Below are 23,754 nucleotides of genomic sequence, written 5' to 3'. Positions count from 1 at the left end.
GACAAAGACGGGAAACACCACCACACATGACAAATACAGCAATCAATGCTTTACTGACATCTAGTGTAAAAGGAAAGATGTGGGAGGACTTTAAAACCTCATATGGCCTCAACAGCCCTGAGACTATTTGAATTCTAAAATTGTTCCATCCATGTTCATATTGACTCCAGGCCTGTGAGGGGGTTTGATCTTTTTGAAAGTAAACATAATTGACCTCTACCTCTGCAGTACTTTCTACACTGCAATCTTGGCCCAATTAGAGAATGTGAAATAACAGCGACAGGCAAATAATCATCCCCATTTTCTTTGCTGTTGTTTATTGATTGCACATGTGAGTCCATGGTCATTAAGTTCAGCATGTGACATCATGAGAGAGTTGCACATGCAGCCACAGAACACCATCACTGTTTCATGCAGAGAGATGTGAGAAACATTTAATGCACACAGAGACACAAAGTTAACATGCAAACAGACTGAAAAGTGCACCATCCAGTATATAATCCAGTGTCTTATTATATCCAACTGGTGCAATAATAGCTGGTGTTGATGCACTGTTTTGCCTGCAGCTCAGTGCAGGCTGCAGACGAGACTACACCCATGCAGTGTGTTTACACTGGTGCAGGAGGATACGTAACAGGCTATTGGAAAAAAATCGTTTTACATTAAATAGAAATATTATGTAGATTAAGCAAAAAATACTTAACTATTTTAAATTGTTTTTTTAATGAATGTTGTAATGCAGTGAAAAATGAAAAGATTGCACAAAAGTTTTAACTGCTAAATAGCTCAAAGAAAAAGAAAATATTTTGAAAATAATGAAAATATATATTTTTTTAAATGAATAACTGGTCCTTTGAGTTTATAAGCTAAAAATAAAAACAAGAACAACAACTAAAATACACATATGACAGTGTCATGTATGAACCTAAACAAAACAGTCGGGCAAACCGAGGAATTGTATACCATTACATAACATGCTTAAACAGTAACTTGTTGATGATCCCTAACTTCCCTAGCTGTGGTGCATGGGGGATGGGTAGGTCAACCATGCACAATGATGTCCAGTGTCACAGACCCAAATTTTCTCATGTATGAGAAATGTCTGAAAAAGAAAGTGTTGATGTGTAACAGTTTATTTGTATTATACTGTCACAAAATGCACAAAGTGGATAAATTTGTAACAATTTAAAAGTTTTCTTCTTTTCCAGTGTTTCTTATTGCTGTGGGTGTGTCGGTATAGAAGAAGAACGAGCTCTGGCAAACAGAAACAGTGCGAGGAGAGAGATTGCTCAACAGTATAGTTGCATGTGTTTAAAAGGCATAAATCATGTTTGCTATAATTTATAGCAATGGAAATACACATATGTTAGTATACTTGATCAGTGACATCAGCCATAGCATACCTTTGTGGACTTAACAGTCTGCAGTCCAGACCACCAAACTTTCCACTAACTTTAGGGAGCAAAGACTGTCAGCAGCAGCCTGATGCTGGAGGACAATTTCCTTCAAAATAAAAGCTCTTTTTACAATAGGAAAACAATAATAAAAGTAGTATTTTATGATATTTTTGTCAGTCAACTTTTACATGTTGAAAAAACTTTTCATATAAATGCAGAATTATTTTAATTATTTATTTTATTTTATTTTATTTTATTTTATTTTATTTTATTTTATTTTATTTTATTTTATTTTATTTTCCAGGGCAAAAAGTAAAAGTGAATGGATTTTAAAAATAGTGACTTAATCAATACTTGGTGCACTTTGATAGTATCATGGTAGTATAGTATAGTAATGTAGCACCAATAGTGTTTTAGAGGAATAGGTGATGGCTCTGTGTTTCATCTGCAGTGTATCAGCAGCATCCAGCAGAGGAGCAGCAGGGATCACAGCTACAGAATCTCTAATGAATACTTTTGGCAGGCATCACTACTCTCTGCTTTTGACTATCAAAGGAGGAGACACATTGTTAATGTATAGATTGTTAAATAAATATTAAATGAAGCACAGTGTAAGGTGGCACATATCCTCTGCTTTCATTGTTTGCTGTGGTTCGTGCCTCTCAGAGAGCTCTGCAACACTTCTGTCAGTGTCCTCGGAGACTGCCTCAGTATGGCAGTTGTTCAGCAACTGTCCAGGAAGGACCTTGAGAAAATGGATGAGCAGTGTGAAAGGGATACAGTGAGAGGATACAGAGGACACAGTGGATTTAGCTCGGTGGATTCGACAAGATGGAATTCATGTTCTCAATGTTTTAGGCAACACAGTCAGGGCTACATCATTTTATATATCCATATTCTTTGATATCTAGATAAACATTTGCCAGGTTACATATTTATTCAACTGTACAGTGCCCGCATACCAGATTTAGTAACCTAAGGGATTAGCTAATTACTGCATTTTTTAGGCTGGTCACTGAGTCTTCTCATTGGCAATTCACTACTTAAAGGATCCTTGCACTGCTCAGAGTGCTGTCATGGTGTGCGGTATCATAAAAATTCTGCTCTGTCGTCTTTAGCTTTTCTCTGTGTTTTAGTCTCTATATGATAACACTGTTAATAGTTCTGTGTGCTACTAAGTTAGAGAGTGAGAGTTACCAGATGAAGAGAATGATACAGGCCTCTCATTTACTAAGACTGGTCGAGCAGTAAGGAGGCGCTATCTACCGTCTACATACAGAGTGAATCTACTTCCATAGAGTCCGCCATGATAGCCTAGAACAGACGAACCAAACAATGGCTCTAGATAGGGCATTCACTTTTTCCGAGTGCATTTTTGGCTTAATGTAACACTGAGCAACTATAGGAATAAACGGGGTCCTGCCTCCTATGCTGTATTCAGGTATCTTTATATATCCAAACAAAAAAGTGACAAATCAAACACTAGCTCTGGATAGAACCATTTGCTTTTTCATGTCAGCCACCTTCACGCCTGGCACACGGGTGAAGTTTCAGTTCTGCAACATCCTCATTAGATGTCATTAAATCCTACACACTAGACCTTTAATACACTGTTTTCAACATGTGTAAAAATGACACGTATCCATATTAACACTTGACACTCCATTTATTTTAGATATAAAACACTATATCACCTGCCCTAATACTGCTTTAATGTGATGTATAATGTTGTTATAAATAATTCAAGGGCATAGGTTTCACTCTAACCTTTGGGGGGGGCACTTATAAAATGGAAGGTTTGGGGCTCCTCAGCCAGAAATTTACACCTAATTTCCTGTATTCTGGTGTTGTTTTTTTATGCATCAATTTGTTTATCAAAATAAAAGTCCTCTGCTACTTTCATATTTTCATTTGGGGGCACAAATACACATGTTCTAAATATTAAGGGCGAACGTATCCCCTGCATCCCCCTGAAATTCACACCCCTGCACCCATTAGCAGAATCCTCATATAAATACCAGCCTAGCGTCATGCTGTGTGTTCTTTTGTTTCCCTTTACAGTGTGTTTTTGTATTTCATGCAGATGTTAATGTGGTATAGATCTTCACTGCATTAGTGTAAATAAATTATCTGCAAGTTTGTGTTTAATATGTATATATTATAATTTATGTTGGCAAAAGCAGCTGAGAAACTGCTGACACGTCTTGTCCTCGCATCCTGAATGAGGAAATGTCGAACAGCTGCTGAGGTGTCTCAGCTAATCAAACGCTCATCACATCATTTCTCTCTTCTTTCTCATTCAGCCTGAATTCAATCTTTCAAAATGAGGCCAGAGGTTTGTCTACTGACATGTGATCTTCCATCCTGTGGTAAAACAGAGCAAAGCGATCGATAAAAAATCCTTACACAATACTGAGAAATGTCCCCAAAGTCCAGTGGAGCAGCATTTTCTCCCCCCTTCTCTCTCCCCACTCCCCTCCCTCTCTGTCCCACTCCCCTCCCTCTCTCCTCTGTTTCTTCTATAAGCCGACCTCTACTGTATCTACCCCTGGCATCACACTGCAGAGCACTGAGGAAAGCTCAAACTGCATCAGACAAGGTGAGAATGATTCACTGTTATTTGCTTGATCCGAGCTAAAATAAAAAAAAATAAATATTGAACTGTGTGATGATGCACAATGCTTTTCTTTGAGTCTGGATGGAATATTAGTCTGGAGTCAGCACTAAAGCAAATGAATGAAGGCGAGAGAGGGTCTGCATCAAGCAAACAGGAGAGGGCTGAACTGCTTTATGCATTTTCTTAATATATTACATACAAGTCGGGCGATTAATTAGTGCAGGAGCAAAATGTGTCATTGTTGGCAATTCACCAGCGAAGTTTGCAGCTCATCTGTTTGCACCAGTGAGGATGTATTGTTATTCGGTATTATGGTACAGTGACTTTTCTACAGTATCCTCTGCAGAAATGTGGTATTCATGTCTCTGAAATCTGACCCTGCTCTTTAGAGCACAGTCAGCTTTATTTGATTTGAAGCTCAATAATGTGAAGATATGACTGCAAAATAAATAGTCCAACTGTTTGGCTCCAGTTTATAGTCTTGCCTGGTGTTGGTTTGCTCTGTTATTCAATATCATATTTTTTATTGCAGGAGATTTGAGAGAATGTACCTCCTTGGCATAATTTTACTTTTTGGTAAGACATACGTGATGTTGATAGAGAGCATTATTTTAATATTTGCATGTTTTTTTTTCCTTTCAATATGAATGATTTTATCATCTGAATGAGTTTTGGGTGTTTTTAATGTCTGATCTCTCTGTGTAATAGGCTTTGCGTCAGCTCAGAAGGTGATACAGTTGACCTACTGTTCAATAGACGAGGACCACCTCAGGATGGATTGCAAGTATGCGCTACCTCCTGAGTCACCAGAACCATTTTGCAAGTACACAAACGGCGAAAGACTCTTTGACACCACCGACCCAGATGAGGAGCAGCACGCCCCCTTCAAGAAGCGTGCCAGAGCCCGCATCTTCCCGGGCAACATCTGTCGCCTGCTGTTTAAAAACCTGCCCAATGGCAAGTCCAACTTCACCTGCAACATCAGGCTCCCTGACTCAGCTACAGTGTCCAAAACCTCAGTGGTTGAGAAGAGTAAGCCGCCCGTGCTCATTGTTTGTGTGCACATCTTGTTATTTAACACACAAAAACATTTGAGTGAGTGCCAAACAAAACGCTCCTCCTTCTGAACCTGCATTATTTTTTCTTATTGCAGAGCTCCTCCTCCCATGCTCAGCGTGGAGTGTCCTATTACAAAGCTGCAGTGGCCTACTGCTGACCTTGATGACACTTCCCATACTGCTGGAAATTCAGTGGCTGTGAACGAGGCGCCAATCTGCTGCATACACTGCACCCATAATCATCTGGTGACTGCTGTTAGACTCTCCTCAAGTTGTGTGTATGCACAAAGTGCAATGAGTTGAACTGAACGCACAGTATATATTTGGTATGTCACAGGCCTGCTAACTCTGCATCATGCACTCGATACTAAGCACACATACTACTGCATATACTCTACAGTACTCTCACATATAAACAGTTATTGCAATGTGCAGTAGAAATCTATTTCTAACAGGGTGATGAGTAAAAAGCATGAATGTGACTTAATCCTAAACTGAAAGTCTATATTCAGTAACATTTAATATCTACATTCAGTAATTTTAGTGATTTTATCCAATGCAATGAATGATATTGAGCTTTAGCCTTTAATCTTAATGACAAGACATGAAGAACAGCAGATGAGAGGGATTTGAAAGAGAGATGAGAACCACTCAACCATCTTGCAATTTGAATTTTCTCAACTTAAAAGTGATGCAAGGTTGCACTCCGCAATGTGACATTATTGCTGAGTATCATCACTCTTTAAGGTGAGCAATCTATTCTGCCTGACTGAAATCTGTCCCCTGTGTCTCCTTCTTGGCTGCCAAATGATGGGGGCAGACAGAGGCGACCTTGTGCCACACAGGCCCCGCTACAGTGGAAGATTGTCTTGTAGAAGTCGATAAGAACTGGGCAGGGCAACACAGATAGCCTTGGCGAGGGTTTAATCTGATGACAAGCAGAGAAACAAAAACTTTTTGACCGACTACTAATGTATGCATGAGCAATAAAGTCAATACTATCCTGAGGAGACCATGTATAAAGTCCCTCCACTACTATTGTGACAAAGAAAACCAAAACACTAACTCAGTTTTTATTTTGCCTTTCACTTGTGCCTGAGACACATGATCCATGTTCAGCCGAGGCTTGTTATGAATATACAGTATGTCTCTGAAAGCTATACGTTTAAGTCAGATCCACACTGTTGGTTCTATTTATACATGGACAGTGAATATGCTTTATATGGTGTAATGTTTTCTCTGATAATGTAAAGGATTTTTACTTATGTATATAGTTGAGTAGGTGGTGTGTAGTCAAAGCACAATCATTTAATTGCACTGAAAAGCACTGCTTTACTATGTACTGTATAATGACAATAAACTGAACCGACACCTAACGGCATTGAAGAAGGACAATGCTCATTAAACTCAACCCGCCAAGCAATAAAATGTGTGTTATGCTGAAGGTGCTGTTGATGTCCTGTAGAGGGTAGCCCTGAGTGCCAAAAAGGAGAAGAAAATGTTTGCAGAGATTTCAGTCATGAGGAAATACTAACCCTAACCCAAACCCATGTAGAACGATGTAATGATACAAACATAGGTGTAAATTTCCCCCCTCAATACTTTGCATGTATGAATTTGTCCCCCCATAGAAACATGCAAAGAAACACAGACAAACAAAATAAAACACCATAAACTGATGCAGAGGAGGCACAAACCAGTGCATAGAAATTTGGGGAAATTGTAAATATGTGCACATAATAATGGTCATAATCAGTTTGTTATAGGACAATATATTTCCCTTTTGGCTAATTCCACATTGTACAGACAAGCTGAGGTAGTTCTTACAGATCATTCAAAATGCATCACATTTACTTTTTACCTTTCATGTTTACTGAAGCTTAATTAGAAATGTTGCACTTTGCATTTTTCTATACAGTTGCACAGCTTCAGAAGCATTTACCATAATTTCATAGTGCTACTATAATAAATGTTTACTAAAAACTTAAAATAGCTGCACCATGTCTAAAAATAAATAAATAAATGGTAATATAGCCTAACAATAGTTGTATTATTAGGGTTCATATACCCTAGTAATAGTAATAATAGTCTAACAAGGCACTGTACTTTATTTGTCAGAGTACTGGGTGGTTATAAGGTGTTGTTTTTTTTTTATAACATGGACCTTTCCAGAGCTACAGGTATTTTTCTTTGATCCTCCTTTGTGATGGGGGGAAAATACATGACCCTTCCTTTATCATAACTAACCATAGTTCACAGTTTCTGGCCATGATAAATGGTGTGATTTTTGAGATTTTTTTGAATGAAAACATGCCTTTAAAACCTACTTGTGGGGTTGTGGGTTCTTTGGGTATTTAAAATTAATACAAAATATGACCATTTGAAGTTAAAGTCCTTCCCCTAAGCCCAATTATAAAACATAACTCCTTCCCCAGAGCGTAAAAAAAAAATATTTGGAGTGCCTCCCCCTGCTTTGCACCACCCTTTCCCCTCTCATAATTAATGAACAGTCCCTAAGTATTTGTCACTGATGTCACTGAATATTTTGTTGCTATTTTATAAGGAAATTAATAAAAATCAAAGCTCATAATAAATTATGGTATGTGGGCTTACTGTTGTTGTTTCCAAACGTATGATGAGTTAATGTGTTTTCATCACAGTTTTTAAAAAAATCCGAATGCCACATGACTCTGATTCATGAATGCGTAAAAGTTTCACTTCTGTTATGATATCAAGGATGAGCAAGTGCACATGATAGAAAACTAACTGATTCATCATGTACCAAGTTAATTCAAGAATGTAAAAATCAGTGTCACAATGTTGGAGAGTTTAAAGATCTGTCCCTAACCTGGCCTGTGTCTATGTACAATACTGTGGGGCAAATTAAAGACCGACATACCACTGTTTCCTCTCTATGTTAATATGCTTTCTAAGTTTTCTGTCGCTGCGTTCATGTGATGTCTGGATCGGATTTTCCGAGATGTTACGTCTTTCTTCCGATTTCATTCTGTTTATGTGCTTTGAGGTCGTAAAGTGGGAACAACATGAAAGCTATAACGAAATATGTATATATTTTTTTTTCACTAATCTAGGTTACTCTACAATGTTACACTTTACAAATTGATATTTTCTACTTGAATAATTAAACAGAAGTTTCTTAGTACTGACCAAACATTGACTTTGGCCCGCCAAATTTATTTATTTGTGGCATCAAGTAGGCAGCTCGTATTATAAAATTCTCCGAGTTGTTTTTCTGATATGAGAGGCCGTACATGTGAATTCTCCCAGTAAGGAAGTCGTCATTCCGACATCACATGAACGCAACACTTGTCAAACCTGTTTTTTTCCATGTACCTGAGAGGATCCGGTTACCAGAAGTCACCTCGCTTGTTGTCCCCTGGGCGGACTTCCTCAGGTGAGAGCAGACGACTGTTTCACATGAAAACGTTGATACAGTGAAGACACATTTGGAAAAAGAAGGAACTGCTTGTTTATTCGACGCAAGGAAGATTTTGGGAGTTTTTGTTCACTTTCCAGGAGTATTGTTCAGAGGGGACGCCGTTGTGTGGCAGTGACGGACTACAGCGGTCGACATGTTTGTCAGCGGGTTGGTTTCGGTGGCTTTGTTCTGTTTAGCAGCGACAGGTGAGTGGTTTTGGCAACATATATTAATTTTAAGTTTGAGGAAAGTCAACGCGTGCGAGTCTTTCTTAATGCACAGTTTTCGCAACAACATTAAAAATAACACCTGATAGTAATTATGTCCCTAAATGTTAAATGAGTAGTTGAAGCAGTTGTTGTTGCTAATCATCTCCAAAGTGAACCTCGGGCCTGCTCCCGGAAATCTGCTGGCCTGTCCTGCTCTCCTGCTTATGTCAGCTCAGCAACATGATAAAGTGAAGTTGACAAAAATAGTTGTCAAATTTGCTGTCTACAAGTTTTAGGATGTTTAAAACTTTTACTTTAACGTTTCATTTAAATTAAATGATAAAAAATGAAGTCATACGCCCTGAAAGTTGGAGCAGCTGGCAAACCAGTAAGCACTGAAACAAGGAAGATATGTTTATTACTTCCCTCTGTTTTGTAATAACTGTAACCTGATGATGAATATATGAAGAATACTAAAAACGAGAGACTTTGTACCTACTCATCACTAGTCCCACATTCTTGTTCCTGTAGTGGCCTTTACACATATCTAGGAATATGATATGAAAGCAGAATGAGGTTCAGTAAGGCCAAAATTAGATCAGTGATGAGCACATTAAAGGTCCCAAATGGGTTAATTTCCATTGCATCATATTAAGAATACAGCCCATTTTTTTTAGCTTTCCACTCACTTTTCAGCACAGTAAAGATCCATAAATTTGGGCCTATATTAAACTTATGCTTTCGATTGATCTTTGCGATACTCAGGGACTGTTCTGTATTTATCAGAGTAGGGGGTTAGCTGGGGCGTGACTTTATTTATTTCTTTTTATTTGTTATTTATTTATTTTTTTCAATTTTGTATTATTAAGTTGAATGTCAGAAGAATGGCAGAAGAATTAGTGCCTATCCAGTGTTGCATCCCCCCATCCCCTCAAAAAAAGTAACAAGCAGTCCATTATTTTCAAATATCCAACTCGCACTCATCATACGATCAGGGTATTTTGATTTTATTTGTAGCTGGATAGTCCATTATTTCCAGTGAGTAACCTCAAATTATGCCCTGCTTATTGATCATGTCATATTCTAAAACATTACACACTTTTTAAGAACATTGCTGACAATATTATGTCATATCTATAAACTTGCAGCATGAAATTTACAGTTTTGATTTGTTTCGGTGTGAGGATTTTCATGAGCATTTTGAATTGTACAGAATAATTAGTTTACTCTGAGCTAACTCAAACACTTCAACTACAAACATTTTGCATGTGATACAACATGGTTTTAGGCCACAAGGCACAGTAGTTAGACTACGATGTCACGTTGTGTCTTGAAAAAGGAGGATTTCTTCCAGATGCTTTCCAGGCTGACTACTGTTTATCGCATCAGTTCACCTGCAGCACAGTCTGCTGAATGTAATGGACTCTGGACAACACTTTTTTTTTGCAATGAGAGGAGAAATTTACAGTCTGGCTTTAAATTCCCATGACTCTCCAATCCACATGTATTCAAAGTGAGATGTGCAAACAAAGAAGTCATGTAGTGCTCTGGTTTCATTTTACACTGAAGGCTTATCTCCCCAAACCAAAACTATGACCCTCGTGCCTTATCTCAGCTGAGACTGCCCGTGAGAAACATTGAGAAAGTCTGAATGTCATTTAAGAAGTTACAAAAAAAAATCTATTTGTGAATTTTTATTAACAGTGTAAGTTTTTTGTAAGCGCACACATTGATTAAAAGCCTTGCGAATTTGTTTATTTTCATCTTGTAATAAGTTTGGCAATGTTCGCCATGAATGACACATTTAATAATTAACTGGCCCCTGCTGCTGTTCTCTACAGTTACAGCTTACATGGACTTGCCCCACAACAAGGTAGCAGTTAAATTGTGTAATTACCAACACTTAAAGTAATGGCAGTGTGGTGTATGTGATGTTAAGCGGTGCGATAAATACAAATATAATGAAACAGACAGGCCTGTGTTTGCCTGCATCAATAATTTAGCTAGTCATGTGTCGGCCGTGCTGTGAGAAGACCCAGTTTCAGCTACTGTTGACAGTTTCAGCGGAAGTGTTCTGGCTCACCAGACAGGAATGAGCCGCTTCTTTTTTCATTTGTTTGTCCACACCTTGATGATAGCTTACAGGCATGCGCTGAGTGTTTGACAAGCAGTGTGATCTTTATCACAATGCCAAACTGTTGTCCTCTGAGCTTTGAGAGCATGCTTTCAAACAGTTCAAAACTAAAATATTCAGTGATTATTCAGTTTACCTTCATGGAAGACAAGGAAGTCTAGTAAATATCTAAATTTTGCATTTAAACTCTGGCATTTTTGCATGAGAATGGTTCAAAATGATTAATTACTTATTAAATCAGTTGTTGGTTAAGCAGCAGAGGTGTCAGACTAGAATCATTATTTGATAACTTTAGACTTGAAGTTACAAAATCAATAAAGACTTGCAAGTCGACATGGACTTTAACACCAGTGACTTGTGAAAAAGAAGAATGTTATTTAAAAGTTGTGTCATGAATGGATTTATTTTCCTAAATGTACAAATGTTTTCATTCATCTTTTATTTCTTTTAGACACAAAACATGCATGAACATACAATATCACTATAAAAGAAGAATAGTCTTACCGAAAGTTTTCTTACTGATTTGTAAAGAAAAGGTTCGAGACATTTTCCGATATATTGAATAAGTTAAATACAACAAGACAGGACAGAAACAGAAAATATTCATTCTGTTGTTGTGCTGGTTAATAGTACTTTATGCTATAAAAGTGCATTGGCGATGCTACCTTTTAATAAGTTCAGTTGCGTTTCTTTTAACTAACCCGTCTTAAAGAATAAATACTCTTTGCTTCTTTTAAAAAGCTTCCAAGATATAAGTAAACTTAATATAATATTGTTCTATTGTTAAAATGGCCAAATTACCTTTGTTGAAAAAGAGCACACTGTGACTTGTTTTTGGACGCAAAACGTTTTTTTATGTAGTTCTTTGTCTGAGCTCATTTAATTTTTAATATATCTTGCATTCTGATTTTATTATTGCTTTGCATGAAGGGAGACTGGCAATAAAGAATATCATTGTATGGCGTAAACCACTGTGTTTTTACTGTGCAAATGACAATAAACCTCTTGAATTAAAGTTTAGGACTTGGGACTAGACTAGGCCTCACCTCTATAAAGTAGCACTAAAATTATTCAGGTAAATTTGATGAAATTGCTACTTTGTGGGGTTGCAGTGTTTACAGTTGTGTGAAAATTGACAGTTACCATACTGTCTATACTTGTTTATCTGCAGTATTAAAAAAATGCAACTGAATGAAGAATCTCTTGTTTATTTTAGTTATTTAAATTTATACCTCCATTTAAATAAATGATTTAAAGTGTCAATTGTAGTAATAAAACATTTGTTTTTCTCAAAAAAGAAACCATTTATTCTCACTCATTTTAGGATAATTGAGATTGATAATAATAATAATTTTATAATACTGGCAAACAACAATATTGTCTCGTGAAAATCTGATGCCGTTACAACCCTACTACTTTATTTTGATTATAATGTTTTTCTCCCATTAGTCACTGTCTGACCTACACCTGTCTGCCATGTAGTTGTCGAGTGTTCATGACTCCACTTTTCAAAGCAGACCAAGCAGAGCCTCAATCACACATGTTATTTTCTGATAATAATATTTTTTAGAATAGTTCTCCACCCAAACTAAATGATCCTTCGTCCTACCGGTCTTTAATGTCTGCTGCAGCTTTTAGTTCATCCTTATTAATAATACAAGACATTTTTTTTTAATCTCACACAGCCTTAATCTCATATGAGTGAGACCAAACACACAGGCCTCCAGCTGTTCATATTCCACATGAAATCTCAGGATTTCCTGATAGAAAGCAGATCTCCTACTTGTGGAATATGCAGACTTTTTTTTTTAAATCTCTTATCATTCATGAGTTATAAAATGTTAAATTTTATAGTGTAGTGAGAGCCCAGTAATTACTACATGAATGTCTGATGGGTGCTGCTGCTACACCCACAGAGATGTCTGTGCAGCCACTCACTTAATAATCACATCCATCAGCACTGAAAGCAACAGCTGTATTTAAAGGAAGTGAAATTCAGACTCAGCATCCTTTTTGAAGTTATGGGGATGGATGTGTGTTATGCTTAGAGGGAATTTTACATCAAAACATAACTGAATCGTCCTAGGTGTAAATGTGACCCAGGCACCCTTAGCCATATGTTTTGGAGCTGCCCAAGGCTAAAAAACTTTTGGGAAGGGGTTTTTGACACAGTCACTACAGTGTGGGAATTAACAATTCAATCGAACCCTGTCACAGCCTTATTTGGTGTGGTGCCACTAGACTGTAGGATTTCAGCCACCCATGTCACAGCAGTGGCCTTCGCCACACTTCTGGCACGGCGGACTATCCTGCTAAAATGGAAAAAGTCGGTACCCCCTTCTCATAGGCGATGGGTGATGGACATGGTGGCTCATCTCAAAGTGGAACAACTAAGATATATAACTCAAGGCTCGGAAAGAAGATTCAAAAAGCTTTGGCAACCGTTCCTACTATATGTTGAGAAGCTCCCTGTTGAATAAATGATTACAATTGCCCTGTGATTTTTAAAAAAAATTTTTTAAGTTATTACTATTTTTATTTGTTCACTTATTTGTCATTTTTTGTGCAGCTGATTTGCATTGTTTGTGTAGTTATTTTTACTTTTCTTTGTTGGAATGTCTGTTTATTTTGTCTATTGTCATTAACGCCAATATTTGTGGGTCAATCTAATTTTGTTTCTTTTCATTTTCATTATTATATTTTTTAATGGATTTTATGGTGTGTGTGCAAAGCACTGGAGTAGATGTTCTTGAGTTTCTAGATGTTTTCATGATGTGTGTACAGCTATTTATGTGTTAAGTAAAATCCAACAAAAACATTCACATATAAAACATAACTGAATCAGTCTTGTAACTAACCTTTAATGTGTACAATAAGTCATGTATGCATGTTATGTTTGTCTAACTTGCTGTAATATCTTTTCACTAATGTAAATTACGGTAATGTGTTAAAATGACAGCAAAGTCTAATTACATGTTTTATTTTAATCTCTGTGTGTCCAGGTGTAAGTGGCTTTACCGTCACCACCAAAAACGCAGATGTGCGGGTGAAAGAGAATATAGGTGAGTCCTGAAAATAAAAAAATATTTGAATGTAGAGGAGCCATTGTATGCCTTAATTACATGTCCCAAAATAATTGTTTCCACTCTGTTCATGCTGTTCCTATGAGCCAAGATGGGAAGGGTGGCTTTGTCTCATTGCTGAAAAGGTGGCTGTTACTGTACAGTTATTTCTGCTGGCAAGCTTAAATTCTCTGTGTGATAGAGTGATTTTTTGCAACGGAAATGGCTTTGCTAAATGTGTGTTACTGAAAAAAAAAAACAGAATATAACTGAGCCTTTATTTAGCAACCGGCTGGATTTTTTCGAAATGTCCACTGTTATGTCCATAACCGCCATAGCTTCTAGTACTTTTTTATAAGGTGGAGCACAACACGGCACATGCAAAGGCTCTGTTTGTTCATTCTTTGCTGTTACCTGTGAGACCCTAGAGCTGAACAAAGTTAGATTGTGCATGTGCACAGCATGCATCCTTTTTGAAAACCTCTGTCTATAAATTGGGTTATTTTTACATAATTTGGCCGTTATTACAGCATTTTGATTCCTCACACACAGGATTCTCTCCCTTTTGGATAGAGCTGGTTATACTGTGACGTGTTGTAAACTGTCGCTACATATTCCCCACCAGTTTTTTGCATCTTCTCTTTGTCAGTTTCAACATGACAAAAGCTCTTTGGTGACAAATTACCAGTGATCATTTTCCATGATTTGCTGTTTTTGGTTATAAATCTGCTTGGTTGGATCTGCTTATCGGGAAGTCTGTGGAAGACTTGAAAGTCTTAGGAGTGCACAGACATGTCCATGTGGTTTAGCAGTCCCTCCAGGATTTCTCTGGCTATTTTTGGTATTGTTGTAGCCAAAAATGCCTGATTTCATGGCAGCTTTTCTAAAAAAAACTGCAATGCATGTTACAATATTTTTAGGCTTATTTATTTATTTATTTATTCATTCATTTTTGCGATGGCATTGTGGGCCAGCTTGTTCCAGTGAGAATATAACAGCACTTTTCTGAGTTTGTGATTTATGCTACACTAACATTACCTCTGACAATGCATATTTGATTGAACTCACCTTTATTCTTTCAGCATATGCTATAGATCTGGCTGCAACAGCTTTAGTCGTGGTGATTCGCCTTTTTTGTTGTCCAGGAGTTTGAGCTATTCTCTGTGTGTTTCCTTTGATAGAATCAATTAATGTCGTTTGTGTGCCACCACGATATTGCACACAATGCACAACAGTTTATCCCCACATTTGTACAGAACATCGGTGAGTTGCCTGCCATGGTCTTCAGCAGTAATCTTTGTTGGTAAATGTGAGCCACTCGTGTTGCACATGTCTGATTTTTCACAACCAGAAACAAGGAAGTGAATTTGGTGACGTTATACAGGAGACTGCAAGACTTGCAAACTCACGGCAAACTCCAACAATTTCTCAATTTTGCAGAAGTGGTGGTGATTAGACTACATTGCAAGACTGCACAGAATTCACAGAGATTTGTTGCATTTGTTTTAATTGTTGCAATCGCTATATTGCAACATTCTGGAGGAGCTGGCTTAGCACTGATTGTTTTTTTACATTGTAAAGGTTATATTTAAATGTCTTAATGCAGAAGTAAATTATGTCTGTCATTTTGACTCACGATGTCCTAAGAGAGTATGAGAGGACTTTTTTTTTAAAAAATCATCGAGAACATGCAGAACTTAACTTTTTTTTTGTTTTGATAATACTTTTTTCATTTTGTATTACATAATTGTAATTGTGACCTCTGTTATTTCAGGGGCTGACCTTACATGCTCGCATTCAGCTGACTTTGGTTCAGAAGCCAGAGTTGAGTGGAAAGTTATGGACCAAAGAGGCTCACAGAAGTATGTGATCTTTAAAGGGAAACCGACATGTAAGTACATTCACAGTCTTTGTTTGCTTTTGTAGACATATGTCCAGGAAGTTTTTCATCCTATTCATCTGTCTCTCTGTTAGTTGGAATAATATTTCAAAAAACAACTTTCAAAGATTTTAATGAATTTGGTGGAAATTTCCGCAGCAGCATTTAATGTAAGAAGAGACAGAAAAGGACTAAGTTTCCATGCACACGTTGAAGGAGCTGGAGTTTTACCTTGTATGATTTTACGTGACAAATAAATGACTGATTAATTGAAGTTGGGTCAAGGAAGAACTGATGTTTGGTGTTTGCACCCACAGCAGCGTCACAATTTCTAAAGCATCTTACGTTCTTACAGCTCCTGAGCTGTGAGGTGTAGAACAAAAGTCTTCTGTCTCCTGGCCAACACAATATCTGTCTTTGAGCATTGTGAGAAGAGCTCTATAAATAAATGTATTATTATTATTATTCTGTAGGCAATAGGGGTTGACAGATTATCGGCCTGGCCGATCATCGGCTCTGATTTATGGCATTTTGCTGATTAATTGTATCAATGTTTTATTTTAATAATCGCTGGTAAAATTAATTAATGAAAAGGTGTGTGTATTACACTCAACCAACACCAGGGAAAGCAGTCTGCAATACGTGCAAAGAAAGTGTCAGCATAGGAGGGACTTTTACTTTGTGAAACCCCAGGGAGCTATTTTTATTCATTCCTATTTTAAGTAAATTTTTTACTGAACTTTATGAAAAAAAGCTGCTGGGAACTTGCTGTATGATGTTGACAGTTTCCTATATTCCAAATTCTAAAGTTTTGACAGAAATATTTTCATTGTTATTGTAAATTCATATCGCTTCCAAATATCAGTTATCGGACTCATTAAGTACTAATAATCGGTATCAGCCCTGAAAAACCAATATCAGTTGACCTCTAGTAAGCCACACCCATGGTTTTGTATTTTCCACTATTTTAAATCATTTTCAAAACACTTCTCCTTTTCTTTTTAAAAATTCCCATACCGTCTTCCTACAGTTGTTTGCAAATTTGTTGTTCTTTTGGCCTATACTGTATGACCTAACATGGTATGATACATAATTCCTAAATACATTGTGTGGTTGCAGAATTAGGTGACGTGCATATCAGCTAGAAGCAGCTGCAGATTTTAAATAGCAATACGACACTTGGTGATGATCGCCTGTCCCTCAGAGAAAAGTTTCCTAACATTTTCTTTTATTAGACAACAAACTGAGAGGACTGGGCAGCTTCAGCAGGGGTACAGTATGGGCTCTCTGAATACTTCTGAATCTGACATGTAACGCTGCCACTCTCCCACAGCGTCGTATGGCAACCGAGTGACAATGTACGGTGATAATCTGCGATTCAGCAAAGTGACCCGACAGGATAATGGAGTGTATAACTGTGAGGTGTCCGGCAACGGCCAGTTTGGGGAAGTCGCAGTGAAGCTGACTGTTCTGGGTGAGGATCCTTTGTAATTACATTTTGCAAGCACAACTTTTCATATATAATCCACCTGGACACAAATCCGTACCATAAAATGACTCATATTGTGATGTAAACTAGACAAGGGTGGTATCAGGTTATTACGGTATACCAGAATATTTAGAAATTCCAATTGTGTTATTTTACATACTGTCAAAAATACGAACCCTCATCTTTTTATTCACTTAATACCGGAGAGGCTGTAATAAGGATTTTTGCAGTGATGCAGTGCACATCACTCGCCCTGGAGGTTATGCTCGGGTCACTCTGCATGTGTGAGCAGCATGTGTTCACATTGGCAGCATTTATTAGTGCGGTTGCTACAAAGCTGCCTGCTGCTGTAACTACTGTATTTCCACAACTAATAACACATATTCCATTCATTTATAAAGCTGAGTAACCTACTGAATTGTCAACAACACGGTCCTGCAAATTTTACAGTAAAAATGCCTTGTGTCAACAACGGAAGGGATTCTGTCAAGAGATACATTGTCAGAGAGTTTTTATTTTGAAACAGAAACAGGAAAGGTTTAGCAAACAGCTACAAATGTGTTTCCTCATGTCTGTGACAAATAATGACATTGTTAGTGAAGTAAAAGGTGATCATCACAAGACCATTTCTTTGTCTATTTTTGGTCATTTTTTGCTAAAAAACTGTGCGTCTGTAGTTGTGCTGCAGCTGAGAAGCAGTTGAGCCTTGCCTAAGTGGTGCTGCTTATGTTGCCAGTGTGGCTGCCTAACATGGGTGCTAGAAAAAAAAACCCAACCGTTTCCATGAGGCGAAAAAAAAGGAACATGTGAGAGTACAGTGTACAGTGTGAGAGTATTACCTTTGCTTGACATGTCGTGAGTGTATTATGCATTGAGTAGACCGAAAATGGCAAGACGGCCTGCAAAATGTAGCAAACACACCGGTCGGCTAAGCGGGGGGCACCGCGCACTGATACCGTCATAAACCGTATATCCTGGTAAAATTCCAGGAAGATATATATATGAAAAAGTACATACCACCTAAGCCTTATGTAAACTTATTTGTTTAAAGTTTCTTTACTGCAATGGAAGTTATGTATTACTGTACATGTGGAGACGACCTAAAAACTAAATGTCGTGTCCCGCAGTCCCTCCATCTAAGCCCTTATGTAGGATCCCCACCTCGGTGACAACGGGCAAGCCAGCCCTGTTGTCCTGCCACGACAGCGATGGGTCACCTGCGCCCAAATACAGGTGGTACAAAGACAACACTCTTCTGCCCCCTGAACCGAGCAAGATTGCTGGCTTCAAGAATTTCACCTACAAGCTAAATCAGGACAATGGCAACCTGGTCAGCAACAACCTTTAACTTTGCACCATTTTCACTCTCACAGTTGTGGTCCCCAGTGGCCTCTAAAATTAAAAATACACCTTGTCTGTCTGTTTAGGAGTTTCCCGCTGCATCCAAGATGGACACAGCTCAGTACTACTGTGAGGCTTACAATGACGCAGGTCCTCCGCAGAGCTGTAAAGCTGTGAAAATGGAAGTTCGTAAGTACTTTCATAAACATGCCTGAGCTGACATACTCAAGACAGAGTAATATTTAAACCAGTTTCAGCCGGTGAAGAGTGCCGCATGCCAGCTCTTACAATTAACAGGTTTGGCTGCACTGAAGGAACTGATAAACTGTAATGCAAATCATTTAGATACAGCCTTCATTTTCAGTTTCCCTTTGATCATTCACGTGCTGTAACAGTTTTTGATTGTAATTCAGCACGAGCAAATTACAATCAAATTACATGTTTTCTTTAAGGTGACCTAAACACCGGAGGAATCGTTGCTGGGGTGATAGTGGCTCTGCTGCTATTGGCCCTGCTGGGATTTGGCATTTGGTATGCCCACAAGAAAGGATACCTGCCCAGTGAGTTTTCTACATTACATAGAAATCATAGTATTTACACAGTTTTTTCTTTACTCCTGTGTTTGATGAGTTTGTCACACCACGGAAAGATGTGTTATTAATCACTGAAGCGGAATTTTAATTATTGAAACAATCGCTAAATATTTAAAATTAGGTTTCAAAATCTTGGGAAAAAGAGCAGTATTATCTGCAGCTTGCTCTTCAGCTTGAGGGAAGTGTGTGCTTCGTGCTGCTGAGTTAGCTGCTAACGATGGTGTGTTGCTTTGCAGCTATTTAATATGAACTTACACCGAATAACATTGCTTTAGTCCTTAAGTCCTCTGTTTTCTTTATGTATGGAAGTGTAATGAAAATGACTATCTTCGTTTTTATATAGCGGGGCAGGGATTATGTTAAAGATGGCCCGAGCGCGTCATTAAGCAGGCCTGCCCGAAAAATTCTGGACACGAAAGTTCTTTGTTGCCAGTTCTCGGTCTTTTTACATGTTTTCAACAAGTACTTTCCTCACGTTTATAATGTGTTTTGTAGGAAATCCCTAACATTGCTTCACCAGGACTTGCAATGAGCAACGAATGAAGAAATGAACCAAAAATTAGCAAAGAATTAGTAAAAAAAATCAACAAGAAAATAACACAAAAATTTGTAAAAAGAAAAAAAAAAAGAAAAGAAAATGCAAACAAGACCTGGAAAAGGTGCTTAAAAAATTCCAATAATTCTGTGGCATAATTTTAGATATGCAATTGATAATTTTATATATATATATATATATATATATATATATATATATATATATATATATATATATATATAGGTTTCAAAGGGTTAAAGAAGGTGATCAACTCTAAAACATCAGCACAAAGTTAACTAAAAAAAGCAACATTTTGGTCATAAAATTACTATAAGACAACATCTTAAAACTATTGGCTACAAGCTGCAACAATAAAAAAAAAAAGACAAAAAGAGTCAAACTTCATAATTGCACCATCTACAACTGAATAACATGAGCCAAGCTAAGTTTCTCAAGATCCACAGATTATAATAGAAACCTAATACAGGATGAGCAATACAGAATAACCATCACATTTTGACAGACACAGTGCTGTGTGTGACAACAAAAAAGGCAGACTTTTGCATTTTTGTAATGTACCAAGTGCTTTATCCTACTGACGCTGTTTCCTTTCTTCCTGTTACAGAGAAGACCGAAAGGTAAGAGGAGTTTCATTTTTTTTCTTTTGAACTTTCTGATGTATTTGAGCAGATTATCCAAAGGCTGCTTTTCTGCTTGAGACTGACTTTACACTATTTTGTCAGTGAAATTCAGGTTTCCCTCAGATTACATGTTTTAACTGGTCTGCTGTGTCTGTGACAAGATCAATATGTTCTCGTAACTCTCCCTGCAGCAAACCAAAGCCCAGCGTAGTCTACCAGCCCACATCAATGTATGGTGGTGATGATGACGATGTAAGTACGAGCATTATTGTTATTCCATGAAATTTACATCACAGGCAGGCATGTTTTTTTTGGTTAAGACAAGGCAAGGCAGCTTTATTTCTATAGCACATTTTATACAATTCAAAGTGCTTTACAGAGAATAAATAATAAAACATAATAAAGGATACATATTTACAATAAAAGAATAAAGAGATGATATCTAAGACAAAATTAATTATTTAATTATTTACATTTTTAAATAAAAAATCATAAAAAATAGCAAAAGTGCAGACAATAGGTGCAAAGATAAAAAACAAAGATTATTTAAAATTATTTAAAATCAAGTTTAAGAATAAGTTTGCAGAGTCCCGGGGGGAGTAGGCAGTGCAAAAAAAAGCAGTATTTTGAGCTCTTGACTTAAGGGCAGTTTATAGTTTGTAGTTCAGTTTTAAACACACTGAGAGCTGTAGGATTAAATGTTCCAGTTCTGATTTTAAATATGTTTAATTTCAGGGGGAATTCAAACAGAAGTCATCGTTTGTGGTATAGTCTGCAATAAAAGGCCACGACAGGAGAACCCCTTGGTTTTAAATGTCTCTCAGCGTGGGATTTCCTTGAAGTTTAGTGACGTCTTTCTTTTTATTTGCTCCTAAGTTGCAGTTTTTATAGACCAGAGTGATTGTTTGCGTTGACCTGATCTGTCTACTTTAGTGTCTCATATGCATCAAGGTTATAGGAAATAATTTACCACAGACAGACTATGAGACAGTTGTCATACATTGCTATGTTTTTATATGAGAATTTAGTCCGATCTTTTGTCCATCTGTGTTTGAAGTGTGTGCTTCTGTATTTCCGTGCCTCTGTAAAACTCAACTATGTATTTTTTTTTTTTTTGTCTGATGATGCGTCTGCGTGGAAACATATCAAATCAACGGAATACAAATACACCCAGTTCTGTTAAAGAGGGCAATCTAGGAATTTAAATTTATTTAGTTCTCTTTTAAAGACAGTTGACACATTGGTATGATAAAGCTTGATAACAATTTTTAAAGCTACATTTTAATTCTATTTTTTTCTTTTCTTTAACAAACCACAAAACTGTTGTACAATATTCTTTTTCTATTAATGATTGTTAAGTTTGTTTTTTTTGTAAATAACAAAACAGTTTTTACATTTGTAATTTAGAACAAAAATAAAATCACTTATCTTCTTACGACATTATCAAGAAACTACTACTGCTTGTATGACAATGATATTTTACTGGAACATTCTCTTTAGCATATCATTTTTTATTATACTGTCTGGTAGCGTTGTGTGGGAGCGTAGACTAGCAGTTTAGTAAACTTTGTGTTAGTGCTGTGTGATATGGACAAAATCAAATATTACAATATTTTTAACCAAATACCTTTATCGATATTGTGACAGTATAACAGGGTTGACTATTGGTGCTTTCATACAATACTTGCAGAATGACATTTTTAATAAAACGATTATCAGTAATGTGGATATGTGACTAAGTGGATAAAGGCAAATAACAGAACAGCTTGAACAATCAGTTCTGAAAATGACATCCCTTTATTGTAATATTTACATAATTCCAATATCCAAAACCTAAGGTTATGTCTAGTCTCATATTACAATATCAATATATCATCAATATGCCGCCCAAAACTATGTCCTATTGCGTAAATGGATGTTGGATGTGATGCAGCACTTTTCTGATGAATTGGAAACAGGAGTGCAGGTTAATTAGGACGGCATAAACACGTTTTTAATTGGTTACCAGCCTGTTTGTAGCCTTATTATAATGATTCATTACCCAAACAGTTTGAACATGGTGGTCATAATATTAGTTCTGTCTACCTCCAGACAGTAAAGGGACTTTCATTTGTCGCAGACATCCACAAATTCTCAGGTGATGTGTTTAAGTGTTTGAATTAGGTCAGACATCATTACATATCGTGAGTTTGTCTATCATCAATTTAGAGCTGAAGAATCAGCTGATGAATGTAACTTTGCTTTGTGTATTGGTTAATAAAAAGTTAACCTGAGTCTACTCTCATGTCAAAGAGGTAAAATTTAGCTTTGCATATCAGTCAAGCTACAGTGAAAACTGCTTATCTTTGCTACTTCTGCTTTTGTTTTTGTGTGGGTGTGTCAGGAAAATGACAAGTTGATTTTACTGACAAGTTCAGTGGCTGCATATTAGAATATTAGAGGTGATGATTGGTAGTTTACGTGACAAAGGATCAAAGAAAAACAAACCAAAAGCATATTACTGAGCTCTGCAGCCCGACCACTCCAGTGAATGAAATTATTATCATTAGGTTTAGGTAGCCCTGGATTAGACTCAGTGGTACACAGCAACACTGTAAGTTATGGGCAGTTGTTCTGCTGGTCTAAGATCTATAACATAATAATAATAATAATAATAATAATAAATATGTAGTGGTATGTTTGGGAATATCTGTACTTCAACTGAGTTTTTATATTTCTTTCTGTGGGGGAATGAAGGAATGGGAAGGAAGGAAAAACTGGATTTTGTTCTCTAAATCCTTTGTTGTAAAAAAAAATATTAAAAGACCTTGTTTCTCTTCTAGTGCTATGTATGCTTTTTTAAGGTGTAGCTACGATTTTATGAAGAAATTGACTCAAAATTCGGGTCACTTGTTTTTTATAAACAATTTTTACTTGCCCTCTTACTTTCAATAGGCTGCTTAACACCACGTTTAATATAATAAAAATAATTTTGATACTTTGGTACAGAATATATTAAATACTTAAGACTTTTACTCATGTATTATTCTACTGGATAACTCTAACTTCTACTTAAGTCATTTCCTGGTTGAACTTTTGTTCAAATAGCTTATATAGACATTTAAGGTACTTCCTCCACCTTTGTGTATATATATATATTTTATCCTATATATTACATTATAAAATCGCACCAAAAACACATTTCAAAATAAAATGTACTCACTTAACTATGAATAAACGGGAAACATAGCTGCATAAAAAACAAATTTAACGTAAAAATAATATATTCATGCCATTGTTTACAAAGTTTGCCACCTGTAAGTTGCTATGGCAACTGAGGATGGCGTGCTGCTCTCCTCGCTGTGCTATATGCACCGCGCA

The 23,754-nt window shown here is 36.9% G+C and overlaps 2 protein-coding genes across 3 annotated transcripts; both read left to right on the top strand.

The window, feature by feature from the left end:
- The first annotated feature begins 3,886 nt into the window (after positions 1–3,886).
- Positions 3,887–6,972, top strand: thy1 (Thy-1 cell surface antigen). The gene is made up of 4 exons (XM_088088453.1): positions 3,887–3,996; positions 4,547–4,590; positions 4,723–5,046; positions 5,168–6,972. Exons 2-4 carry the CDS (start codon positions 4,560–4,562, stop codon positions 5,272–5,274), a joined length of 462 nt encoding a protein of 153 aa, XP_087944579.1. The 5' UTR covers positions 3,887–3,996; positions 4,547–4,559; the 3' UTR covers positions 5,275–6,972.
- Positions 6,973–8,339: 1,367 nt separating this feature from the next.
- f11r.1 (F11 receptor, tandem duplicate 1) lies at positions 8,340–23,215 on the top strand. Of its 2 annotated transcripts, XM_088088105.1 has the most exons (11): positions 8,340–8,487; positions 8,610–8,717; positions 13,857–13,916; positions 15,691–15,807; positions 17,129–17,269; positions 18,412–18,614; positions 18,712–18,814; positions 19,078–19,185; positions 20,379–20,391; positions 20,586–20,646; positions 21,130–23,215. In XM_088088105.1, the coding sequence occupies exons 2-11, from the start codon at positions 8,666–8,668 to the stop codon at positions 21,163–21,165; spliced, it is 894 nt and encodes a 297-aa protein (XP_087944231.1). In that variant the 5' UTR covers positions 8,340–8,487; positions 8,610–8,665; the 3' UTR covers positions 21,166–23,215. The 2 variants fall into 2 exon arrangements, with proteins under 2 accessions (XP_087944231.1, XP_087944230.1); XM_088088104.1 differs by having other exon boundaries at positions 8,433–8,717.
- The last annotated feature ends 539 nt before the right edge of the window (positions 23,216–23,754 follow it).

This window comes from Plectropomus leopardus, chromosome 15 (assembly GCF_026936395.1).
Source record: "Plectropomus leopardus strain MGB_pleo_1.0 chromosome 15, ASM2693639v1, whole genome shotgun sequence".
Lineage (NCBI taxonomy): Eukaryota > Metazoa > Chordata > Actinopteri > Perciformes > Serranidae > Plectropomus > Plectropomus leopardus.
This window is presented reverse-complemented; position numbering and strand designations above follow the sequence as displayed.

Coding starts and splice junctions, on each gene's coding strand:
- thy1 (XM_088088453.1), top strand. CDS start 4,560: ATGTACCTCCTTGGCATAATTTTACTTTTTG. Junction 4,591..4,722: donor TGGCATAATTTTACTTTTTG/GTAAGACATACG, acceptor TCTGTGTAATAG/GCTTTGCGTCAGCTCAGAAG. Junction 5,047..5,167: donor AACCTCAGTGGTTGAGAAGA/GTAAGCCGCCCG, acceptor TTCTTATTGCAG/AGCTCCTCCTCCCATGCTCA.
- f11r.1 (XM_088088105.1), top strand. CDS start 8,666: ATGTTTGTCAGCGGGTTGGTTTCGGTGGCTTTGTTCTGTTTAGCAGCG. Junction 17,270..18,411: donor AGTGAAGCTGACTGTTCTGG/GTGAGGATCCTT, acceptor CGTGTCCCGCAG/TCCCTCCATCTAAGCCCTTA. Junction 18,615..18,711: donor ATCAGGACAATGGCAACCTG/GTCAGCAACAAC, acceptor CTGTCTGTTTAG/GAGTTTCCCGCTGCATCCAA.